General features: G+C 51.9%; 1 protein-coding gene across 4 annotated transcripts in view; it reads left to right on the top strand.

Moving 5' to 3' along the window:
* The window catches only part of AREL1 (apoptosis resistant E3 ubiquitin protein ligase 1), a 44061-nt gene that overhangs the window by 4124 nt on the left and 18973 nt on the right, over positions 1 to 20964 (top strand). Inside the window, exons 2-15 of one of the 4 annotated variants that reach the window (XM_061568461.1) lie at positions 1518 to 1692; positions 3160 to 3216; positions 4440 to 4508; positions 8802 to 9007; positions 9966 to 10198; positions 10804 to 11173; positions 12447 to 12610; positions 14555 to 14744; positions 15055 to 15335; positions 15719 to 15796; positions 16768 to 16909; positions 18566 to 18687; positions 19606 to 19681; positions 20113 to 20222. In XM_061568461.1, coding sequence (XP_061424445.1) covers positions 1658 to 1692; positions 3160 to 3216; positions 4440 to 4508; positions 8802 to 9007; positions 9966 to 10198; positions 10804 to 11173; positions 12447 to 12610; positions 14555 to 14744; positions 15055 to 15335; positions 15719 to 15796; positions 16768 to 16909; positions 18566 to 18687; positions 19606 to 19681; positions 20113 to 20222 — 2133 coding nt within the window. In that variant the 5' untranslated portion in view covers positions 1518 to 1657. Of the gene's footprint in view, positions 1 to 1280; positions 1299 to 1517; positions 1693 to 3159; positions 3217 to 4439; positions 4509 to 8801; positions 9008 to 9965; positions 10199 to 10803; positions 11174 to 12446; positions 12611 to 14554; positions 14745 to 15054; positions 15336 to 15718; positions 15797 to 16767; positions 16910 to 18565; positions 18688 to 19605; positions 19682 to 20112; positions 20223 to 20964 lie in introns of those variants that run through there. The other 3 variants (XM_061568462.1, XM_061568465.1, XM_061568464.1) reach the window with 3 other exon arrangements.

Genomic DNA, 20964 nt, shown 5'->3' on the forward strand with positions numbered 1-20964 from the left:
GTCTGTGTGTGAGTCCATATGTGTGTGTGCGTGTAAGTCCATGTGTTTCTATGTGTGTGTGTCGATGTCTGTGTGTAAGTCGGTGTGTGTGTGTCTGTCTCTTTCGCCCGGGTAACGCCGGGTACTTGGCGCTAGTACATTATAGCACGCATCGAGTCACGTCGGCGCGAGTCGATGTGTCCACACGAACACCAGTGAAGGTTCATCCAGGCGAATAGAGGGAGCTGAACAAGGCAGGTAAACATGAGAAGCCTCACACACTTCTTGTCTTAACCCCCACACCCCCTCGTCTCACGCAATCCCCTCGTCTCACTCCTACACTCACACTCCAAACCTCACACATTCATAAGTCTCACTCTTGCGCTCCTAGCCTCACACACTTTGTTAGTCTCACTCCTTCCCATACACTCATAGTCTCTCACTGACACACACATACACCCCTAGTGTTTCACTGACACACACTCCATGCTCACGCAACCCTAGTGTTTCACTGACACACACACTCTCAGTCTCACACTGACACACACTCCTAGTCTCACTGACACACACACACCCCTAGTCTTTCATTGACACACACACTCCCAGTCTCACACTGACACACACACAGTCTCACACTGACACATACACACACACACTCCCAGTCTCACACTGACACACACTCCTAGTCTTTCATTGACACACACACACCCCTAGTCTTTCACTGACACACACACTCCCAGTCTCACACTGACACACACACAGTCTCACACTGACACATACACACACACACTCTCAGTCTCACACTGACACACACTCCTAGTCTCACTGACACACACACACCCCTAGTCTTTCATTGACACACACACTCCCAGTCTCACACTGACACACACACAGTCTCACACTGACACATACACACACACACTCCCAGTCTCACACTGACACACACTCCTAGTCTCACATTGACACATACACACCCCTAGTGTTTCACTCACACACACACACACCTAGTCTTTCACTAACACACACACTCCATGCTCACACACTCCTAGTCTCACTGACACACACACACCCCTAGTCTCACACTGACACACACACAGTCTCACACTAACACACACACACTCACTCCTACCCCCCTCCCCCGGCCCTCCTTGCGTCTTGCCCTTTCCGCTTTCACTTCTGCTCCGGGAGTTTTGCGGTGCGTGCCTCCTCCTCCCTCGCCAGCACCTTTCCTCCTCCTGCCCGTGCTGGCCACCCTGCCAATCTTCCCGTCCGCATCTGGTCCGCCACCTCTGGTCCACCACCTCTGGTCCACTCTCTCTGTGAGTTCACTCATCACCGCCGCTCCGTCTCTCCCCGGTGAATGTCACCCTCTGCTGTATGATGGCGAGAGTCTGCCCGAAAAGCAGCAACATCCTCACGATTCACAAACAATAACTCGCTCGATTCGCATCATGTTTGACCGCTGCGTTCATGTACAGCACGTTGTTGTATTGCACTTCTATGCCACCCCCTCTGCCCCCCCCCCCACCGCCGTCTAGCCTTCGCTGCCTCTCACCTGTCCCGGCACTCACCAGCGTGGTGAAGTATGGTCAAGTGACACCGGTTACCGCGACACGGCGTGGGGAGGAGGTTGGGGGGGTCCTGCTCATCCCTGCAGTGGCTTTCACAGCTGAGGCCGATGCCCACCACTTTGTCTGAAACCGCATACAATGTGTAAGTTACATGGTTGCTTAAATGTATTTTGCAGCCAGCGTGCATTTGCCCCCCCACCGACCCACACATCCGATTAGCAGGGTTGCGTACGCGCGGTGTAAATCAAATGCGACGTACGTGTACATGCCGGTGTTTTGTTCGGTGGTTGTTCATTGTATTGATTCCAAACTTGGCTGTGGATTTTCCTTTGAGCTGTGTAAAGCGAATTGGCAAATCCTCTTAGTGAATTGCGGCAGTAATTTGTTGGATCGGCGGAGGAAACGTAATGTTTAAAGCTGTTGTTGCTATGCGCTGCTTCGAATGTCCACGGGTGACTTGCCTCTGCTGCCGAAAAGTCCAGAATAATTCATTGGTGTGAAGAATATCAGTAACATTGTGAATAAGCGGACAATACGTCTCGTTCATATCACTGTCTCAAGGTATGAATAAAACATCGTTTTTACACACATCTCATCGGTCACACGGCCTTACAGTCCCAGCAGGCAGTGTTGCTGATGGGATGTGTAAAAACACTATTGTATGTGGAAGGACTGCTATGTTAATGAGGGAGTGTTGTCTGCAGTGACATGCTTGGGATTACACTGGGAGACAGAAAGAGGAAGACGTGGATGAGAGAACGTGTACCCCATTTATCGACAATCCAAACTGTGAATACGTTCATGGGATTGGGCCATATCCATCTTTGCTGCAACGTCTATGCTCCCCGCGGTAAACAACCCGGGCTGGCTTTGTGGTGAAATATTGTCAAGTAGCTCTCAGAACCTGTATGGTGCCAGGAGAATCCCTCACATATACTTGTACTCAGTGGGCCACACGTAGCCGATGCAACTCGATGAAGTTGAAACCAGCTCATAAAGTCCTCCTTATAAACTAAACATGCTGTAATGTCAGAGTATTGTACTCCTACATTTCTGTGACCTGGAGTCAATGGAGAAATATGTCACACTCACAAAACATTGTTTCCAGGAAATGTTTACGGGCAAGCAAACAATGTCACCCGTGGGATGACCGCAGTTGACTTCCCACAAAGTGGGACTCATCTCACGTCACCCTGCGGGGATGATACTGATGGTCAAGCCCCAACAGACCAGTATTCGAACCCTTCATTTTCAGATGCAGGTGCCCTAACTTTGTCTTTCGGTTGACTGGCTGCTACTTGACGTGTGTGAATCTTAGGGATTGTATGACATTGTTTGCTGGATCATGCCCCCTGAGTGCCAGAGTGCAGAGTAAATTGTAGGGGTTTACCCCTAATTAATAATTCACGGGATGCAGTGCTTCTCTAGCCATGTGTTTTTCCTTGGACAGATGTAACTGCGGCGAGCTCGCTTTGGGTTTAAACTGCCCCGGAAAGAATTACTTGGTGTTAAAGCTGTGGTCGGCAGCATTCGCGGATGTGTTGTTGATGTTTCACGTGAGTGGGGCTGCGGTGATGATGGTGTTTTCTTTCGTATGTCCAATGGAGAGTAACTGGAGGCACATCATTTCTAAAGCAGGAAGTTGCAAGCAAAACATTCCCGAATTGTGAGTCCAAGAATCCAGGCTGCATGTTGACTCATTCATCATCGTCATCGATATTGCGTTGATCAAATGGGTTTCACTCTCTCTGGAAAGTCTTTCCAAGGAAAGACTGGCTTCTGCCATAGAAACGTGGAATTGTCTCCACAGATTTAGGGCCACTGACGTGTGTGTTGTCTTTTAGAAAACAAATGGTTCTTTGCAAAATATTGCTTTCGAATACCCATAGGCTCTTGTTTTATTTTATGTCTTACAACAGGCTTAGCCGCCTCTCTCACACACCACTATATTTGGCACCTCTATTTTTTAAAAAGATGTTCCACGGAATATACTCTTAGTTCTTTCGGTAAAGTCACGTATTTTTATTCATTTTAATTTCATTTTTTACCTACGTGACTTTACCGAAAGAACTAAGAGTATGAATCCTTGCAGTCACGAAAGCTTCAAATCTAGAAGTTCTACGGAATGTCAGTTGTATGCGCTTACAACCATTCACACTCATAACTGCGTTAAGTGTTGAACCCTGACGCACCGCATTCTTGTACCCAGCTGACATCATCAACGCGATTTACTTGCAAACCCGGTTTAAGCACAGGCGACCCAGACCTGTGTTGGAAAACGCAGAATCTTAGTTGTGCAGACTCAGTGCTTTGACACAGCCATTATGAGGCGTATCCACTTCACACAAATTCCGTAAATGAATAAATCAATAGATTAACTTACGTGTAAATGAATACATTATTTTTTGGTATCTACGTGATGGCTATCGTTACGAGTCTCCGTGTTTGCGAAGAAAGGTGTAGCTACATTTTCTCAGCGACCTCAGTCAATCGCAACGACGGGCTGGTCTTGAACACCCCGTGCCCTTTCATCGCTGACCTGATGTCACCGTGCCTGCGGGGTGGGCTTGCTCGTAACCCGCGCCCTCATCACGAATGTCAGCATCGTTACGATTATTGGAAAAGTCGGCTTTAATATAGTGATGAGTAGCCTGGCATTAATGTCAACGTCTGCCTGCTCGCTCACACGAGCATTCGGCCGGCACTGTGTCGGAGGCCTTTGTTCTTACAGTGCTTGACACTTTATACCTCAGCGCAGTGCATCGCGACCTGTGTGGTGTGCCGTGGCAAGTCCCAGGCGTGCTGCGCTATTATCAGAATTATAGGGAAGGAAAGAACCTCAAGCTCCCCTGACCTCCTGACCTCCCCTCTCCATTGGTCGCGGTGCAGTACGGCAGCAGACGGGGCCATCAGCCCACACCCCCAGCCCTCACGACTCCCTCGGTCGTGCATGCGCAGGTGGGCAAACGGACACGACATGGAGACACACGCGGAGACACGACAACGCTGACACACACCGAGACACAGGAGGCATATACAGATATACGGAGATGCACACTCACACAGTTGGGCAAATTCTTGACCCGGAATTTGCCAGTGCCACTTGATTTCATTGTTTCTCGGCGAGATTAGTCTAAGCAAGGTATCGTGAATTCTCTCTCGGCTACAATGCATTCCCACTCGCACACCTGGGCCCACGGTGATGTTTTGGTTCGGCGTGCCGCAAAGATCAGGCAAGCTTGACAGTGTGAGCGGTGCGGTGGAATGAGAGAGGTTGAGAAGCACTGCCTTCATGTGCAATGACGAGTTCTGTAGAACAGCGAGGCTGTCGACAGCGACACCGCCTCGTGACTGCTCTTCATGTTTTTGCGATGCGAGGTGTCATTGGAGCTCGAATTTCTCTGCGCCTGGTAGCCAAGCGCCCGTTACCATCTCCAACCGGACAGGTGGTCTCTGTCCCAGGCTGGCGGGGCATTCCCAGAGGCGGGCAGTGGTGTTCGAGGTGCGATCTTATCGCGGTTTACCGAGATCAGAGTCATCCACCCCAAGTCAATTGGGGTGAATCCCCAAATGGCTCGGTGCTGCCACTTTAAGCTCCGGGCGTAATTTGACCAAAGGGCTACAATAAACCAAATGGGTTTCGTGTTACTTCGAGGAAACAGAAATTCACAAAAAAAATGTAGAGGTCAAGTCAAGTTTATTTGTTTAACCAGGTGAGATCTCAACAGATCCGGATGGTCTTCTTTGCAAGAGTGACTTGTATTACCTAAAACATAGAAAGCAAAACAGAGTAATGATTATATCCGTATGAAACACAACGTATAAATGCGCTTCAAAAGTGAGCGAGCGAATACCCTTGACCTATTTAGTAACGTATTGTGCAACATGCACCACGACGTTGTCCATACTCGCATGCAGTGGCGTTGGTGGGCATAAGACCCACGTGACTCTTGTGAAATGCAATCCTTTATTGGTTGGCCATTGAACAAAGACGATCACTGTATCGCCTTTCCTTCCGATATTACCTTATCACTCGAGCTTTGCACTTTTAAATCAAGATTGAAAACTAATTTATTTAGAGCTGATTTTATTGTTTAGTTGGTTGTCCTTCCCCCGCACGCCCGATTAGCACGGTTATCTATATGTGGTGCGAAAGAAGTTGAACATACAGTGGTACCTTCGTATACGTCGTTAATTCGTTCCAGAAGGTCGGACTTATACCGAAAATGACGTAGATACCCAGAGTATAAGAAATTATATTTTATATAGCATATTATACATTAATGGGGTTGTATAAAATAATTTAGACACTACTTATTACTCAAATGTATACATAAATGAAAATAAATGCACAAATAATTTAACATAAATGGAAATAAAAATAAAATGTAACGTCACTTTACCTTGCTGAGAGGAGTTGATAGTTATTTTTTGGAAGGAGACTCCCCTTCCATTAAAACTTCAGGAAGCTGAAATTCAGGGTTTTTTCCTCTTTCTCTTTTCTGTCTTTTTCTTGACTTGGACCTGGTTGAGGCTCACCAGGTTTGAGTTTTACTAAAAACCTGTCCGTTGAAGTTTGTTTTTGCCTTCTTCTAAGAATGTTCCTGAACTGTGACATTGTCTGGTCATTCCACACAATACTGTTACGGCTTGTTAGAGCCGTCACAGTATTGTGTACGCGGATACTTTACGCGGTGACTCATCCCGACCCATACAAGTTTTAGCAAGCGCGTCGTATCCCAAGCAAGACGTCGTATCCCAAGACATATTTTTCTCGTCAAAACACGACGTGTACCAAATTCGACGTATTCCAAAACAGTCGTATACCGAGGTATGACTGTACATATATAAAAACTCACGGTTGTTTAAGGTCATGGTGCGGTCATCACGGCCAATGCTGTTATTGCTCACAATCTCCTTCTTTGCTGCCATAGGTTTCCTGCTTTTGACAGATCCCGTAGTTGTTGCAAAGTTGACGTCTCGCCACCAGAGGCTTCTGTCGCAGTTTCATCACTAGCACTGTTTGGCTTTACATCTTCCGCTTTGTTGGTGAATCTTGGATGTTAATTATGAAACAACTTGATGTGGGTTTTATTGCATTTTTGCAACAGACAACGGCAGTACATCGGTTAATATTTACTTGTGTAAATTAAAGCCTGCCAATTCACCTTTAAAATCACAGCTCATGGCCACAGGATGGTTTGCTGTCATTACAGAATTAGAATATTTATTTATATCAGAAGAATCCGATGAGCTATAAGCTCTTTTTCACAGATGTCCAGTCGTGGCGGGTCAGAACGTTACAACAACAAACAATACAGACACGTGATAGTGCAAAGTATAGGAAAGTGAAGTAAATTCCCAAAACGTAAATATATATAAATCAAATGTAACTATTTTTTTTGTTTTACCAAGTAAAGCCCACTGATCTAATAGCTTATTTTTCAGAAGCGACCTGGCCACAAATGATAGCGCAACGAAGTGGCTTATCACGTGGAAATTTATAGCATTCTAGATTTGAAGCTTTCGTGACTGCAAGGATTCATACTCTTAGTTCTTTCGGTAAAGTCACGTAGGTAAAAAATGAAATTAAAATTAATAAAAATGAAACAATAAAATCACGACGTTTCGGAGGCAACACAAGTCTCCGTCATCAGGTGGGACCATCACAGCCAGGTTTGCTGCATCAAGTGTAGTGTTGTTATTACCCTATCATCAACTGCAATGCTTATCCTCAACCTAATTCAAACCTTAGCGCTAGTTCTGAGAGTAACACGGACCCCCTAACCTCCAGCATTTGAGGTAGGTCTTGGTGGATAACACAAAGGTCGTGTGAAAAATACACGGACCGCTCGAATGAGTTGTGGCGCATCCATCTAGGCAGACGTCAATGTAAGTGTAGTGACACCGCGGGATACCACTGTGTAGTGCCGGCCCTCGGGAGGCACGGCGTGCGGTGTAACGACACCGCGGACACCACAGCGGTGTGGGTGGAGTACCGGCCATAGAGGGGCTCGGTGAGCGCTGATGGATAGCGCTCGATGGCACCAGCTTGGCGTGCAGTGCCAGCCCTACAGGATAGGATGCGGCTGTGCCGGCGGTAGGAATGAGGTTATTAGAGGCCATGGCACTCCGGTTGACCCGAGAGGACACGTGACCAGTTAAGTCTACAAAGGGGCCCTAAGTGGGGACTCGGGGTGGTCATGTGGTCGGGGTCCAGATCCTGCTCGAGGATTCTGGAAGATGGGCGTGGCCAAGGGTGGAGCCAGCCACGCCGCAGAGGATATAAGCCGGGTCCCCTAGAGGGACCGGCGTTGTTATTCATCCTGAATCAACCTTCGTCTACGTTCCACATTCTACCGAGTCTCCAACACGTGGACCTGGACCCGAGCTGTGGTTTCCGGTCCGTAGTAGCTAGTGACGTTGTAATTAGTGTAGTTAGCCTGGTGGTCACCACTATAGGATGTTATTCTGTTAAGGGGCAGTTACACCGTGTGTTGGTGTTAAATAAATGCGTTGCCTCCAAGAGTACGTCTGCAACTCGGTTGAACTCACTACATAAGTAATATTTGTTGAACTTCTTTCACGCCATACGTAGCCAACTGTGCTAATCGGAAGTACGGGGAGGAAGGACAACAAACAAAACGCAAAAATCAGTTTGTGGTTAGTTTGACTGAGAGGAAGCAAAACTGCCATATCTGGAAGCCGCAGTCGAGCAGACCACGCTGGCAACACGCACGGATGTGAGGACAGCCGCGCATGAGCGAGCTGGCCGAGCCGCGCGTGTCGCGATGGCTGTGAGTGCGTGCGTGCGTGCGTGCGTCGATGCACAGATGAGCTGTGAGCAAGGCAAAGAGTAAAAATGCCACCACGAAGACAACGTGTCAAGCCGGCCCATTAAACCAGGCTGGGCGTGCTGGATCTCCGACGTGGGTTTGAAGCTTCGTTCAGGAGAAAGTAATACTCTAAAGTCGCCGGGCGGCTAAAACGCAGAAAGTCGGCACAGCGGGGGAGCAAAGGTGGTACTTCCAGTCATCTCAGTCAACCTCTCGCTCCTGTGTCTGTTTCGTGGCCAGCCAGTGAGACTTCAACCTTCACATGGCCTCAAGGTGCACCTAGCGTGGCACAAGGGCCGTGGTGATGTCGCCACCGCTTTAGTGGCGATTCGCGGCGGTTTTTTTTTGTTGTGCCCGCATGTGTGTTTCTATAGATGTGAACGCGCACCCGCGCCACGTGTGTTTGTGTGCCCAGGTTGCGAGGGCTGCTGGCGCCACCGCCGCTGCTGAGCGCACTGCTGTCGCTACCCTTGGTGCCTCTGCGGGAAAGCGGTGAGCGGCGCCGGCGTGAGCGTCCGCCCGGGACGCCCGCCCGTCGTCGCGATAACGGCCGAACTGCGAGCAGGTGGCAGCGGGCGCTGGAGTGGGTGCGCAGAGCCATGGGGGAGACGTGGGAGACCGGTGGGTGTACAGGCTGCCACTATGCCATAGTCCTCGTCATGACTATAGCTCTGACCAAGCCCATACGCATGGCACCAACACTCATAACACCCATACTCATAGCACGAGCACTCAGACTTGCACTTATTGTCACCCTAATATCCCCTTACTCAACTCTAATACTAGACCAGGTTTATAATACTAGCCTAACTGTACCCATACTTCTTATATCAGCATGAATCCTAGGCTAATTCTTAATCCTAGCTAAATGCTTACCCATAACCCAAGCACTAGGACTAACCCTAACCCCTAACACTAGCCTTAACGCTTTAACCTCAATCATTAGACACGTGTAGTGAGCAACTTCCGACACACGTCTAGTAGGAAGGCTTCTTATTTATTAAGAGCACACAGGGCGATACACTTCGTGACGCGGCTCCACCCAGGCTGTTCTAACACGCAGCCCCTCTCCGTCCCGCGCTACGCTGGCTGCTCGACGAGCGTAGCGGCGGCGACGGAGCTGGTCCCGCAGAAGAACAGCCACGTGGTCGAAGACGAAGAGATGACGACGGCAGTGACGTAACCAGGACCCAGACCCCACGCTAACAGCCCCAAAGCTCTGGTCCGGTGCTCCTGGAGTGGCCAAGCTCCCCCTCTGGCCACGCCCCCTTTCTAGAACCTTCTAGACCCTTCGGGATGGTTCCTGGAGCTTCTCGACTGACTCCGCCCTTCACCTTTATTCCAGATACGCCCCTTCATAATAAGGCGTTAGGTAATGCAGCTTTAACCGTAATGACCCTTTCAGGCCAGCAGGTGTCACCCTGTCATTACACATGTAACGATTTAGGCCTCCCCCAACTCATGTTCACCCCAACTTTAATTCTTATTAACTTTAACGACAACCCTTCTGTACCCCCGCTCTCGCACCCCACCCCCTCGCCCTCTCGCCACCCCCCTCTCCCGCTGCGGGTCGGTGCAGGCATGGGGGTGTCGGTGGTGCTGGCAACGGTGGTGACAGCGATCGTGGCGTGGGAGCTCTTCCTGCGCCTCTCCTCGTTCCTGCGGCGGCGCGATGAGGTGGACCCGGCGCCGCAGGCGCGCAGCCTCTACGACTACGTGCGGGGCAACTACGTGGAGCCGCGCAGCTGCCGCCTGCTCTGTGATTGGGACGACCCCCACCCCGTGGGCCACACCATGACTTTCAGCCTGCAGGTTGGGTGGCACGACTACCTCGCCCGAACCACGAGCGTAACCGTAGCCTCAATCCAGAAACTTAATCCTGACTCTCAACCCTAAACTAAAATTAAACTATTTTTTTATTTGACCAGGTGAGGCCCACTGAGCTATATGGCGGTTTGTTCAGAAGTGACCAGTTGAGCAGCAGCCTAACCTTCACCGTCACCTCAACTCCTAACACTCGAGTGCAGAGACAAAGCTTCAACCCGAACCATAATTATAAACCTCACCTTAACCTTAGCCATAATGCTGAACGTGACCCTAAACCCTTAACCCTAAGACAATACCTTAACCCGAACTGTAACTTTAAACCTAACCCTAACCTGATCCCCAACCTTAATCCTAGCCCTAACCCTAGTCATTACCATAAGATTCAATACTAATCCGTAACCCTCACTCAACCCTCAGTCTAACCACAACCCTCTTCCTCAGATAAAACCATAAAACACAACCATGACCCTATCCTTAATGCCTCTAACCTGGACGCTAAGCGCATCCCAAAACACAGAGCCTCATGTGCCGTTGATTTGATTTGAGGGTAACTCCGGCGTTACCCCCCCCTTCTCTGTCACTTCCCACAGCTGTTCTACAAGAACGGGCAGCCGTGCCCACTGCACCAGGTGGCGATGCCCATCATGTCGGTGCGCCACTGCGACCTGGGCATGAACGTGCCGCTGGCGCAGGACGTGTCGGCCGCCTCTTTCTTCTCGGCCGCTCACGAAGCCGACACGGCATCCGAGGAGGTGGAGCGGGAGGGGGAGGAGGAGGAGGGGGAGGAGACTGCAGCGGCGGCGCCGGTGGCGGCGGCGGAGTGCGAAGCGCAGGAAGTGACGTCGGGCAACACGTTGAGGGCGGCGTTCACGGTGCGGAGGGCTGGGCGCTACCAGATCTCGGTGACAGTCGCAGGGCGGCACGTCGACGGGAGCCCCGCGTTGCGCTCATTCTCGCCGGGTACGTCACGCTTCTGTCACACGCGCGTCGCTCCGCGCGGCTCGCGGGTGGAGCGCAGCAAAGCCACGCTGCTGGGAAACGGGTGGTGGCTGCATTGCGGATCTCCCGAATCCAGAGCCTCTCTGATGGTCTTTTAGTTTAGTAGAGATTTACCATTACCATGGCAGGGGTTGATCTCTGGTCTGTCATGGTGGCGTGACAGACCAGAGATGGGGCACCATGGTGACGAGATGTTCACTACCTCGCCTGGTATACAGGAGGTCGTGGGTTCGATCCCAACCCTGACTCCTGTATTTTTAGAGTTTACATGTTCTCCCCGTGGGCATGTGGATTTTTCACCGGGTCCTCTGGATTTTTTCTCCATGTTTAGAAACATGCAGTTAGAGTATTTGACTGCGATACATTTCCACGTGATGTCACTTTGTTGAGTTATCATTTGTGGCCAGGTCACTTGAAAAAGAGCTGTAGAGCTCAGTGGGCCTTAGCTGGTAAAATATATTTTTGTTAAATAGTAATTATCCATCGGATGAACACTGCAAGTCAGTTTTTGATCAGCTTCGGTAATGGTGGGGCGGTGCTGGTTGGTGGAGTGATCCCGATAAAACCACAAAATGGGTAATGTAAACGTATAAATTATGTTTGAACAATGTGTTCATTGTTCATCTACGTCGTCTTCTGTTTAGAGTAGTCAATTTACTTGCCGATGGGTTTTTTGTTACGTGACCACTGATTCACGTGTACATGTTAACAGGCCTTTTGGCACTTGACTGCTGGATAAACTAAACTAGTTATCAGGTAAAGCCAACCGAGTTGTTTTGCAGAGGCGACCTGGCAACACATGATAAGAGCTCATCGAAGTGGCTTTTCGCCATATGTTGAAATATATAGTAGCAATAATCTAAACGCCGTCCCTGTTATCGGCGGTACAGCTCTCCGACGTGTTGCCGGGTTGTTCCGCGCGGCACGACATCGTTGTCACGTTCTGACCCGGCCCCTTCTGGACATCTGATAAAAGAGCTTTACAGCTCATCGGATTCCTCCAGTGTCAATAAATATTCAGATTCTGACACCCGACGTTTCGCTCCGTGCGCTGGGAGCTTCTTCCGGAATTCGATTCAAATTGCCGAAAAATCTGCCAGCTCGTGAAGTGAACTCAATTCCAGGAAGAAGCTGTCGAGACCTGGGGCAGTTAGGAGCTCCGCACGATAACCCACGCAGTGCGGTCACGGCTTGCGTCTCGCGGCTGTGTGTCCCCTCCCCCCCCATCCCGCAGGCCCCGTGGTGCCCTCCAAGACGCGTGTGCTGCACCACCTGTCCACGCTGGTGCTGCGCCAGGGCGAGCTGCACACGCTCACGGTGACGCCGCACGACGAGTTCGGGAACCGCACGGCGGTGGGGCTCCAAGAGGAGGACGCCTACAGCCTCTCCCTCACAGCGGTGGGGCGCGCACACACACGCACACACGCACACACATGCACACGTACGCACACACACACACGCACACACACACGCACACACGCACACACGCTCGCACACACACACACACATGCACGCACACGCACACACACACGCACACACACACGCGCACACACACACACACGCACACACACGCACACACACACGCACACACACGCACACACACACGCACGCACACACACACGCACACAGACGCACGCACGCACACACACACACGCACACACACACGCACACACACACGCACACGCACACACGCACGCACACACACACACACACGCACACACACACACGCACACACGCACACACACACGCTCGCACACACACGCACACACACACACGCGCACACACATGCTCGCACACAAAGACAAAGATGCACACACACACACATGCACACACACGCAGACACATGCACACATGCACGCACACACGCACGCACACACACACATGCGCACACACGCAGACACATGCGCACGCACGCACACACACATGCACACGTACGCACATACACGCATGCACGCACGTAAGCACGCACGCACGTACGCACGCATGCACACACAAAGACAAAGACCCCCCCCCGGATAGCCTTGAACAGACGTGTGGGGCAAGTGCTGTGAGATAGTAGTGCCTAGGAAGGTGCTACTCTCGGCACATGAGGCGGGGTGGGTGGCCAGTATCACCCTTTGCCTCCCCGGTGCTGCTGATGTTTATACACACCAAACCAACTACTCATTTTAACCTGAGTTGACCTAGGGGAGGCCCAGGACTTGTTTAAACAATTATCGTTGGTGTTTGCCTTGAGCGGGAGATGCACTCGGTTCGTCGGGCTCATAGCACGGTGCACTTACCGCTACACTACCGCTTCTACATACACACAGACATACCTAGACACACATGTACAGGTCTGGGTACACGTACAAAGACAAAGACAAAGATCCCCCGTATAGCCTTAACAGACTGTAGGGGCAAGTGTTGTTAGCGAGCACCTATGAAGGCCGGAACGGTACACGATGGGGTGGGTGACCAGCACCACGCCCGACCGCCTTTGTCTCCCCAGCGGCGATGTATACACACCGCACCAGGTACTCATTTGAGGCTGAGTCGACCTAGGGGAGGCCCGGGACCGGTTCAGATAATTCTCACTGTTGTTGGCCGTGAGCGAGAATCGAACCCGGGTCGCCAGGTTCATAGCGCAGCGCGCTAACCGCTACACTACCGCTCCCCACGTACATGTACACACACATGTACCTACATGTGTGTGTACATGTACACACACATGTAGGTACATGTGTGTGTACATGTACACACACATGTACACACACATGTACCTACATGTGTACACAACAAAGACAAAACAAAGATCCCCCGTATAACCTGAGCAGGCTTGGGAAAAGTGCTGTTAGCGAGCACCTATGAAGACCGGAACGGTACATGAGGGGGTGGATTGGCCAGGACCACACACGACCGCCTTTTTCTCTCCATTAGCGATCTTTTTACGCACCGCACCAGGTACTCATTTGAGGCTGAGTCGACCTAGGGGAGGCCCAGTAGCGGTTCAAATAATCGACACTGGTGTTGGCCATGAGCGAGAATCGAACTCAGGTCGCTGGGTTCATAGCGCAGCGCGTTAACCGCTGCACTGCCGCTCCCGATGAACACACACGCACATGAAAACACGCGTGTGTGTGTACGTCGCGAGCATCTGCCAGTACATTGCGTGTATTTTGCCCACGCTTGTTTCCTGTTGTTGCGCGTAACACACGCGTCTCCGCCTGCGTGTTGTCTGTGTGTATGTGTGCCCGTGTTGTGTGTGCTTATGTGTGCGGCCTTCATAGGTGCTCGCTAACAGCACTTGCCCCAACAGTCTGTAAAAGGCTACACGGGGGGGTCTTTTTGTGTGTGGCACAGCTGGGCGCGGTGGAGAACGAGGTGTACCCGGGGGGTGTGTGCTACTCGTATGAGTTGCATGCGGCACCTGCACTCTGCCAGCTGTCGCTGCGTGTTGAGGTGCAGCACGTGGGCTGCTTCCGCGCCCGCATCACCCACCGCGGGGGCCAGCCGCTTGCCAACGGGGACTTCGACATCATCGTCCTCACCGGTGACGCCCGACCCCGGGCCTGGGCCTGACCCTCAGCCCAACCCCAAGCCCCACCACGAGCCGACTATGAGCCTCATCCCGAACCCGACCACCAGCCTGACCCCGGACTTCCAGCGGTTTTTGATGAGGAGCAACACGTAAAGCTCACCATAGCACTAACCCTGACCCATAAACCAACTCCTAGCCCTGACCCATAAGCCCAATTCCTATTCATAACCCTGACACTAAAGCCTAACCCTGACCCTGGTCTGTCGCCATAACCATGCTCGTTTACACTTTATCTTCCGTTGTCCTGCTCACGTGACCACAGATGAGGAGGTGGCGCAAGTGGACAAGAACGTGCAGCGCACGGGCCTGTCTGTGTACCACGAGGCCTTCCTGCAGCAGGTGCCGAGCTACGCGCACATCCACTGGGCCCTCCCAGACTGCGGGCCCCCCACGGGGCCCCCCGAGTCGCCCCCCGCCACGCCGGGACCCTCGGCTTCCGCGGCGGCAGCGGCCACGTGGCTTCCCGCGTTGCCCACCTCCCCCACTGTGCTAGCCGACAAGATGAGGAAAGCCAAGAAGGTCTACTGCTACATCTCGCCCAAGGTGCGCGCAGGGTGGGAAAGGGAGAGGCTTGGAGTCAGGGCTGCCGTGATACGGTGATACTTGCAGTCAATGGTCGCGTGGGTTTTTCTCCGAGTCCTCCAGTTTTTCCCTCCACATTTAGAATCAACATCACGCGTTTGGAGTATTTGGCTGCTGTTATTTTCCACGTGATGAGCCACTTCGTTGAGCTATCATTTGTGGCCAGGTCGCTTCTGAAAAAGAGCTATATAGCTCAGTGGGCCTTACCTGCTAAAATAAAACATAGTTTAGTTTACATATACAATATCGGATCCACCGTATTGGCCACAAGTTCTGTACTGCGATTATCGTTGCATCATTTTACTTTTGGAAGTTTTCTGAAACCCACGTCTTTATGTCTTCAGCAACTCACCATCAAAGAGTACTACCTGCGGATCATTCCCTGGAGGTTGCTCACCTTCCGGGTGTGCCCGGGCACCAAGGTGAGTGAGTGCCTCTCGTGTACCTGTGTAGCGCCCAGACCAAATGTGGCCCCACGGCTGCCAGGCAAAACCCTCTGCTCTACTTTCATTACCATTCAGTGGAAATTCAGCGAAGAGAGTTTGAGTACGTGAATGAATAAATATCAAGCAATCGCAGGATACTCTTGCATAATGACCGATGACAGTAATGAATATTTTAGTTGAAATCTTCAGAGATGGTCATTAATGTTTGCAAACCCTCAGACGGTACACAGGAATATTTCTATTATTTTTTACCTACGTGAGTATGAATCCTTGCAGTCACGAAAGCTTCAAATCTAGAAGTACGCTTAAAACCTCAACGGAAGACGGAGTAAGTCAGAAAGGCACGACAGCTGAGACAGCGTACCCTAACGAAAACGGTCAGTCCAAACAAGACAAAGCCAACGGGACAAAACGTCATAGACAGAACAAGAGATGCGATGCAAATGAGACCATATGAAGAAAACACGAAATAATCAGTCCCTGAATCGGATCGTCACTTCAAGTCGTGACATGTGCATAATCCGTGTGTCGAACTTCTTTCGCACTGTACGTAGCCAATCGTGCTAGTCGGAGGTGACAGTGCAACGAAGGGGGAAGTGGGGGATTAAATCATTACACATCCAGTTATTAACATCGTGGCCACCCGTTAATTCAGCAAATTAATATATTGGTGGAACACCGGTGCGGCGTATAAAAAAAGCAAATTTTACGCCATAATTATTAATTATTATTTACTTTCCTGCGATTCGCAACTGGAACCCGGTCACAAAAATATGGCGGGGTGTGTCAAAATCAGTTCTCGTGATGTAACAGCAGTTGGAAGACAATTATCCGTAAAAATCGTGATTTTAGACCTTTTTTATGGGGACTCTGGTGTGTTGCGCTGCACCGGTGTACCGCAAAATACGTCCAAATGTTCTCTTTTGCTCCACGGCCCCCCCCCCCAGTTCCACTACTATGGCCGTGACGCCGCCACGGGTCTGCCGACGCTGGTGATCGACGACGGCACCCAGCCGCCCGCCGAGCTGGTGCTGCGCGACCGTAACGTCCTCGCCGCCACCTTCACGCGCTTCCTGCTGCGCAGCATCGGTGAGGACGCGTGCACGCACGCACGCCCACGCACACCCACGCACGCCCACGCAAGCCCACGCACGCCCCCACGCACACCCACGCACGCCCACGCACGCCCACGCAAGCCCACGCACGCCCACGCACGCCCACGCGCGCCCACACGTGCACGCACGCCCACGCGCGCCCACGCACGCCCACGCACGCCCACGCACGCCCACGCGCGCCCACACGTGCACGCACGCCCACGCACGCCCACGCACGCCCACGCACGCCCACGCGCGCCCACACGCGCCCACACGTGCACGCACGCCCACGCACGCCCACGCACGCCCACGCACGCCCACGCACGCCCACGCGCGCCCACGCGCGCCCACACGTGCACGCACGCCCACGCACGCCCACGCACGCCCACGCACGCCCACGCACGCCCACGCACGCCCACGCACGCCCACGCTTCATATACTTGCGCACCTATAAACTTAAAAAATTAACTATTAACTATTTTTATTTTACCAGGTAAGGCCCAATGAGCTATTAGCCTCTTCTTCAGAAGCGACCTGGCCACAAATTATTGCTCAGCGAAGTAGCTCGTCATTTAGAAATTTATAGCAGCCAAATACTCTAAAGCCTGATGTTGATTCTAAATGTGGGGGGGGAAAAACTGGAGGAGCCGGAGAAAAGTCCACGTGACCACGGGGAGGGACACACTGCAAACTACAAATATACAAGAGTAAGGGTTGGGATCCAACTCACGACCTCCTGTATACCAGATGAGGTCGCTAACATCTCACCACCGTGGCACCTATATGTACGCGCGCGGAAATTCGTACACGACCACAATGGCCACCATTGACCACGAGGTTGCAGTGACGTCGCCACGGCACAAGCACCAGGCTAGGTGCACCTTGGGGCCACGTGAAGTGTCAAAAGCCCCCTGACAGGAGGTTACGGGACAGACCCAGGTATTGTGGGTTGACTGACTGAGATCATTCGGGATAACTTGCAGATGCGCCACCTGTGCTTATACACACACTCATATGCAGTCACTCCTGTAAACACAACACTCATAAAATCACTGAGACTGACAAAGACAAAACGCCACTGTATAGCCTTCACAATATCTTGGGGCAAGTGCTCTTAGCAGGCGCCCATGAAGGTCAGCACCGCAGATAGTGGGGTGGTGTATTGTGGTGTGCCCCAATGCCCAGCCACATTTGTCTCCCCAGTAATGAAAGGTCTCCACTGCACCACCGCTCCGCAGGCTCACATTTCCCACTCGGACACAAAGACAAAGATCCTCCGTATAGCCTTAAAATACGTTTGGGGCAAGAGCTGTTAGCGAGCACCTATGATGGCCGGTACGACACACGAGGGAGTGGGTGACCAGCACCACGCCCGGCCACCTTTGTCTCCCCAGTGGCGATGTTTTTGCACAACACACCAGGTACTCATTTGAAGCTGAGTCGACCTAGGGGAGGCCCACAACTGGTTCAGCTATTCATCACTGATGTCCCATAGAGGGGGATTGAACTCGGGTCGCTGGGGTCAAAGCACAGTGAGCGCAACTCGGACACGCACACTCACGCACCACACTCTCATCACGCACACTCACACTGTGGCCGTGCGAGTAACCGCGTCTGTAACCACGCACCGGCCTGTGTGTGTCGGGTTCAGGCGGCTCGGAGACCTGCCAGGACAAAATGGTCTTCTTCCAGCGGGAGCTGCGGAAACTCCACGCGAAGAAGCCTCGCAACAAAATCTCGCTGCGAGTCTCGCGGCAATGCCTGCTGGACAGCGTGCGTCACCCATGCCGTGCACTGGCGAGACGACGCCTCTGCGTTGGATCCTTCACGACATCGCACGCAGTCACCTCTCAGTTGTCTAGCGCGACGGAGGCCACGTGGCCTGTAGTCCAGCACTGTGGAGGCAGCGAGGGTTGGTGGAACGCACAGATTGTTGGGTGTCAAGGTGCCATACTCTGGCTTGCCAGGGAAGTCAATGTGGACTCCATACTTTCTATCTGTATGGGATAGAGCGTTGCTGCCTCGCACGTGCGAGTTTCGTCTAGGTGCTCATCTTTCCTCCCACACGTAAGCAGTCATTAATTGGCCGTAACACCTTCATACATAGAGGACCGCAGAGCTTGGTGCCGGCTCACCGCCTGGCTGCTGCTGCTGCCTCTCTCGTGCCTCTAGGTTGTCTTCTCCCTTCCATAGTGATCGAATATTGTGTGGTAGGTTACAAGGTGGAATTGTTATCAAACAAAAACACTGATAATGATAAATATATGTATACCTGTCAACCCCTTATCAGTGCCTACATTATTACAGACTCTCTTATAAATCTCAACGTTCATCCTACATAGTCCCATCATAAGGGAGAAACACAAATAGACTATATATATATATTTTGCCGATATTGAAACGGCTGTACGCCGTATGGACCTGAAGACTTAATTTCCCTGTACAAGAATACGGTGAACCGTATGAGTTGACAGGTATGTATATGTAAAGTAGGCGATGTAAATCTTATTTCTTACCCACGTAGAATGGGCTTGATAACGGAGAAAGAGGGAGGTCATCATTACGAGTACACACAGCGATGCAGAAAACACGTTACGTGCAGCAATAGATACACACACTCTTACCCACACATGCTGCTCATCTGATCTCCTTTCTTGCCATCCCCAGTGTCTAACCCTGCTCCTCCCATAGTCTGTAAAAGCAGTACGCAACTTCTCCTCGAACGACTGGTTCAGAAGTTTCGAGGTCACCTTTGAGAACGAGGAGGGTGAGTGTTACCTGGTTTACACGTGTGTGGGCGATCGTGTGGGGTGTCATCTGGTGTACACATGCGTGGGCGATCGTGTGGTGGGCTTGACCTGGTGTACATGTGTCTGGGCAATTGTTCGAGTGTGATCTTGTCGACATGTGCGTGGGCGATCGTGGCGGGCGTGGCCTGGGAGAACCAACAAGAAGAGTGTGGATTTTCAAATGTTAACATCTGATGTCGTACATGAATCCAGCACCATACCACCCCCTCCCTCGGGCACTCTGTCAGCCTGAACAGGGCGCTCGCCAACACCACTTGCCTCGACAATCCGTCTCGACCTTCGTGGCTCTCGGGTGCATTTTCAGGGAGCGCCACATTTTCTTCGGCCGCGATGATGTCCGACGTTTCGCTCCACGCGCTGCTTTTTATTTTGGTTGTCTCTTGCGCAGCCCTGGACCGTGGCGGGCCACGCCGCGAGTGGTTCGAGCTCATGTGCAAGGCCCTCTTCGAGCCTGCGAACAAGCTGTTCACGCACTTCGTCGACGACAACCAGGCGCTGGTGAGGCCTGCTGGGGGTCTCGGGTGGCAGCGGAAAGCCGGGGCCGGCTTCACCGAGTGGGCAAAGCGGCGAATGTCAAGTCTGGAAAACGCAAAGAGGCGGCAAATTGTTTGAGGCAAATGCTCACCGGCTGTGCCGCCTCCACCACGCAAGACATACGTGGTCTGGGTTGGTGAAGACGGGAAGCCGAAGATGTGGGATCGTAGAAGTACATTACAACATTGGAGTTTGCTGAACTGCCCTCTGTTACCCACCACGCTGTTGCGCAGCAGCAGCCTATAATGAACCCTCTGTGCTTGGTGGCCACACACCCGAACACTGTCCAAGCGCACACCTGCTTAGCTTACAAGCTCCGATGAGATAGGGCGCATGCTGGGCAATGCGGTTTTGGGCTTCACCATCACAACGATGCCCTGTGAAGGGGTGCTCGTCGCACGGCCGTTAGCCGGAATTTTTAATCCTTAGAGCTCAAATGTTCTGACACTCGTGACAAGGCAGGTTTAATTTAATGGTTTCTTATGCTGGTGGCGATGATGACAGCAGCTCGCTGCACATGAGAACCCCATTTATCCACGAGCGGCTGATGCCCAGATTCAAACCGGCTCGGTGTGAGCGACACTGAGCCGGTTTGACCCCCCACCTCGCTTCTGCGGCCGTCTGGAACGCTCTTCCAATATTAGGAAGCCACTGGGAGCTATGCACTTGAGATTGACAAATTCATTTCTTGAGAACTGCTTTTTGT

This window comes from Lethenteron reissneri, chromosome 41, assembly GCF_015708825.2.
Source record: "Lethenteron reissneri isolate LAM-NWPU_2019-01 chromosome 41, ASM1570882v1, whole genome shotgun sequence".
Lineage (NCBI taxonomy): Eukaryota > Metazoa > Chordata > Hyperoartia > Petromyzontiformes > Petromyzontidae > Lethenteron > Lethenteron reissneri.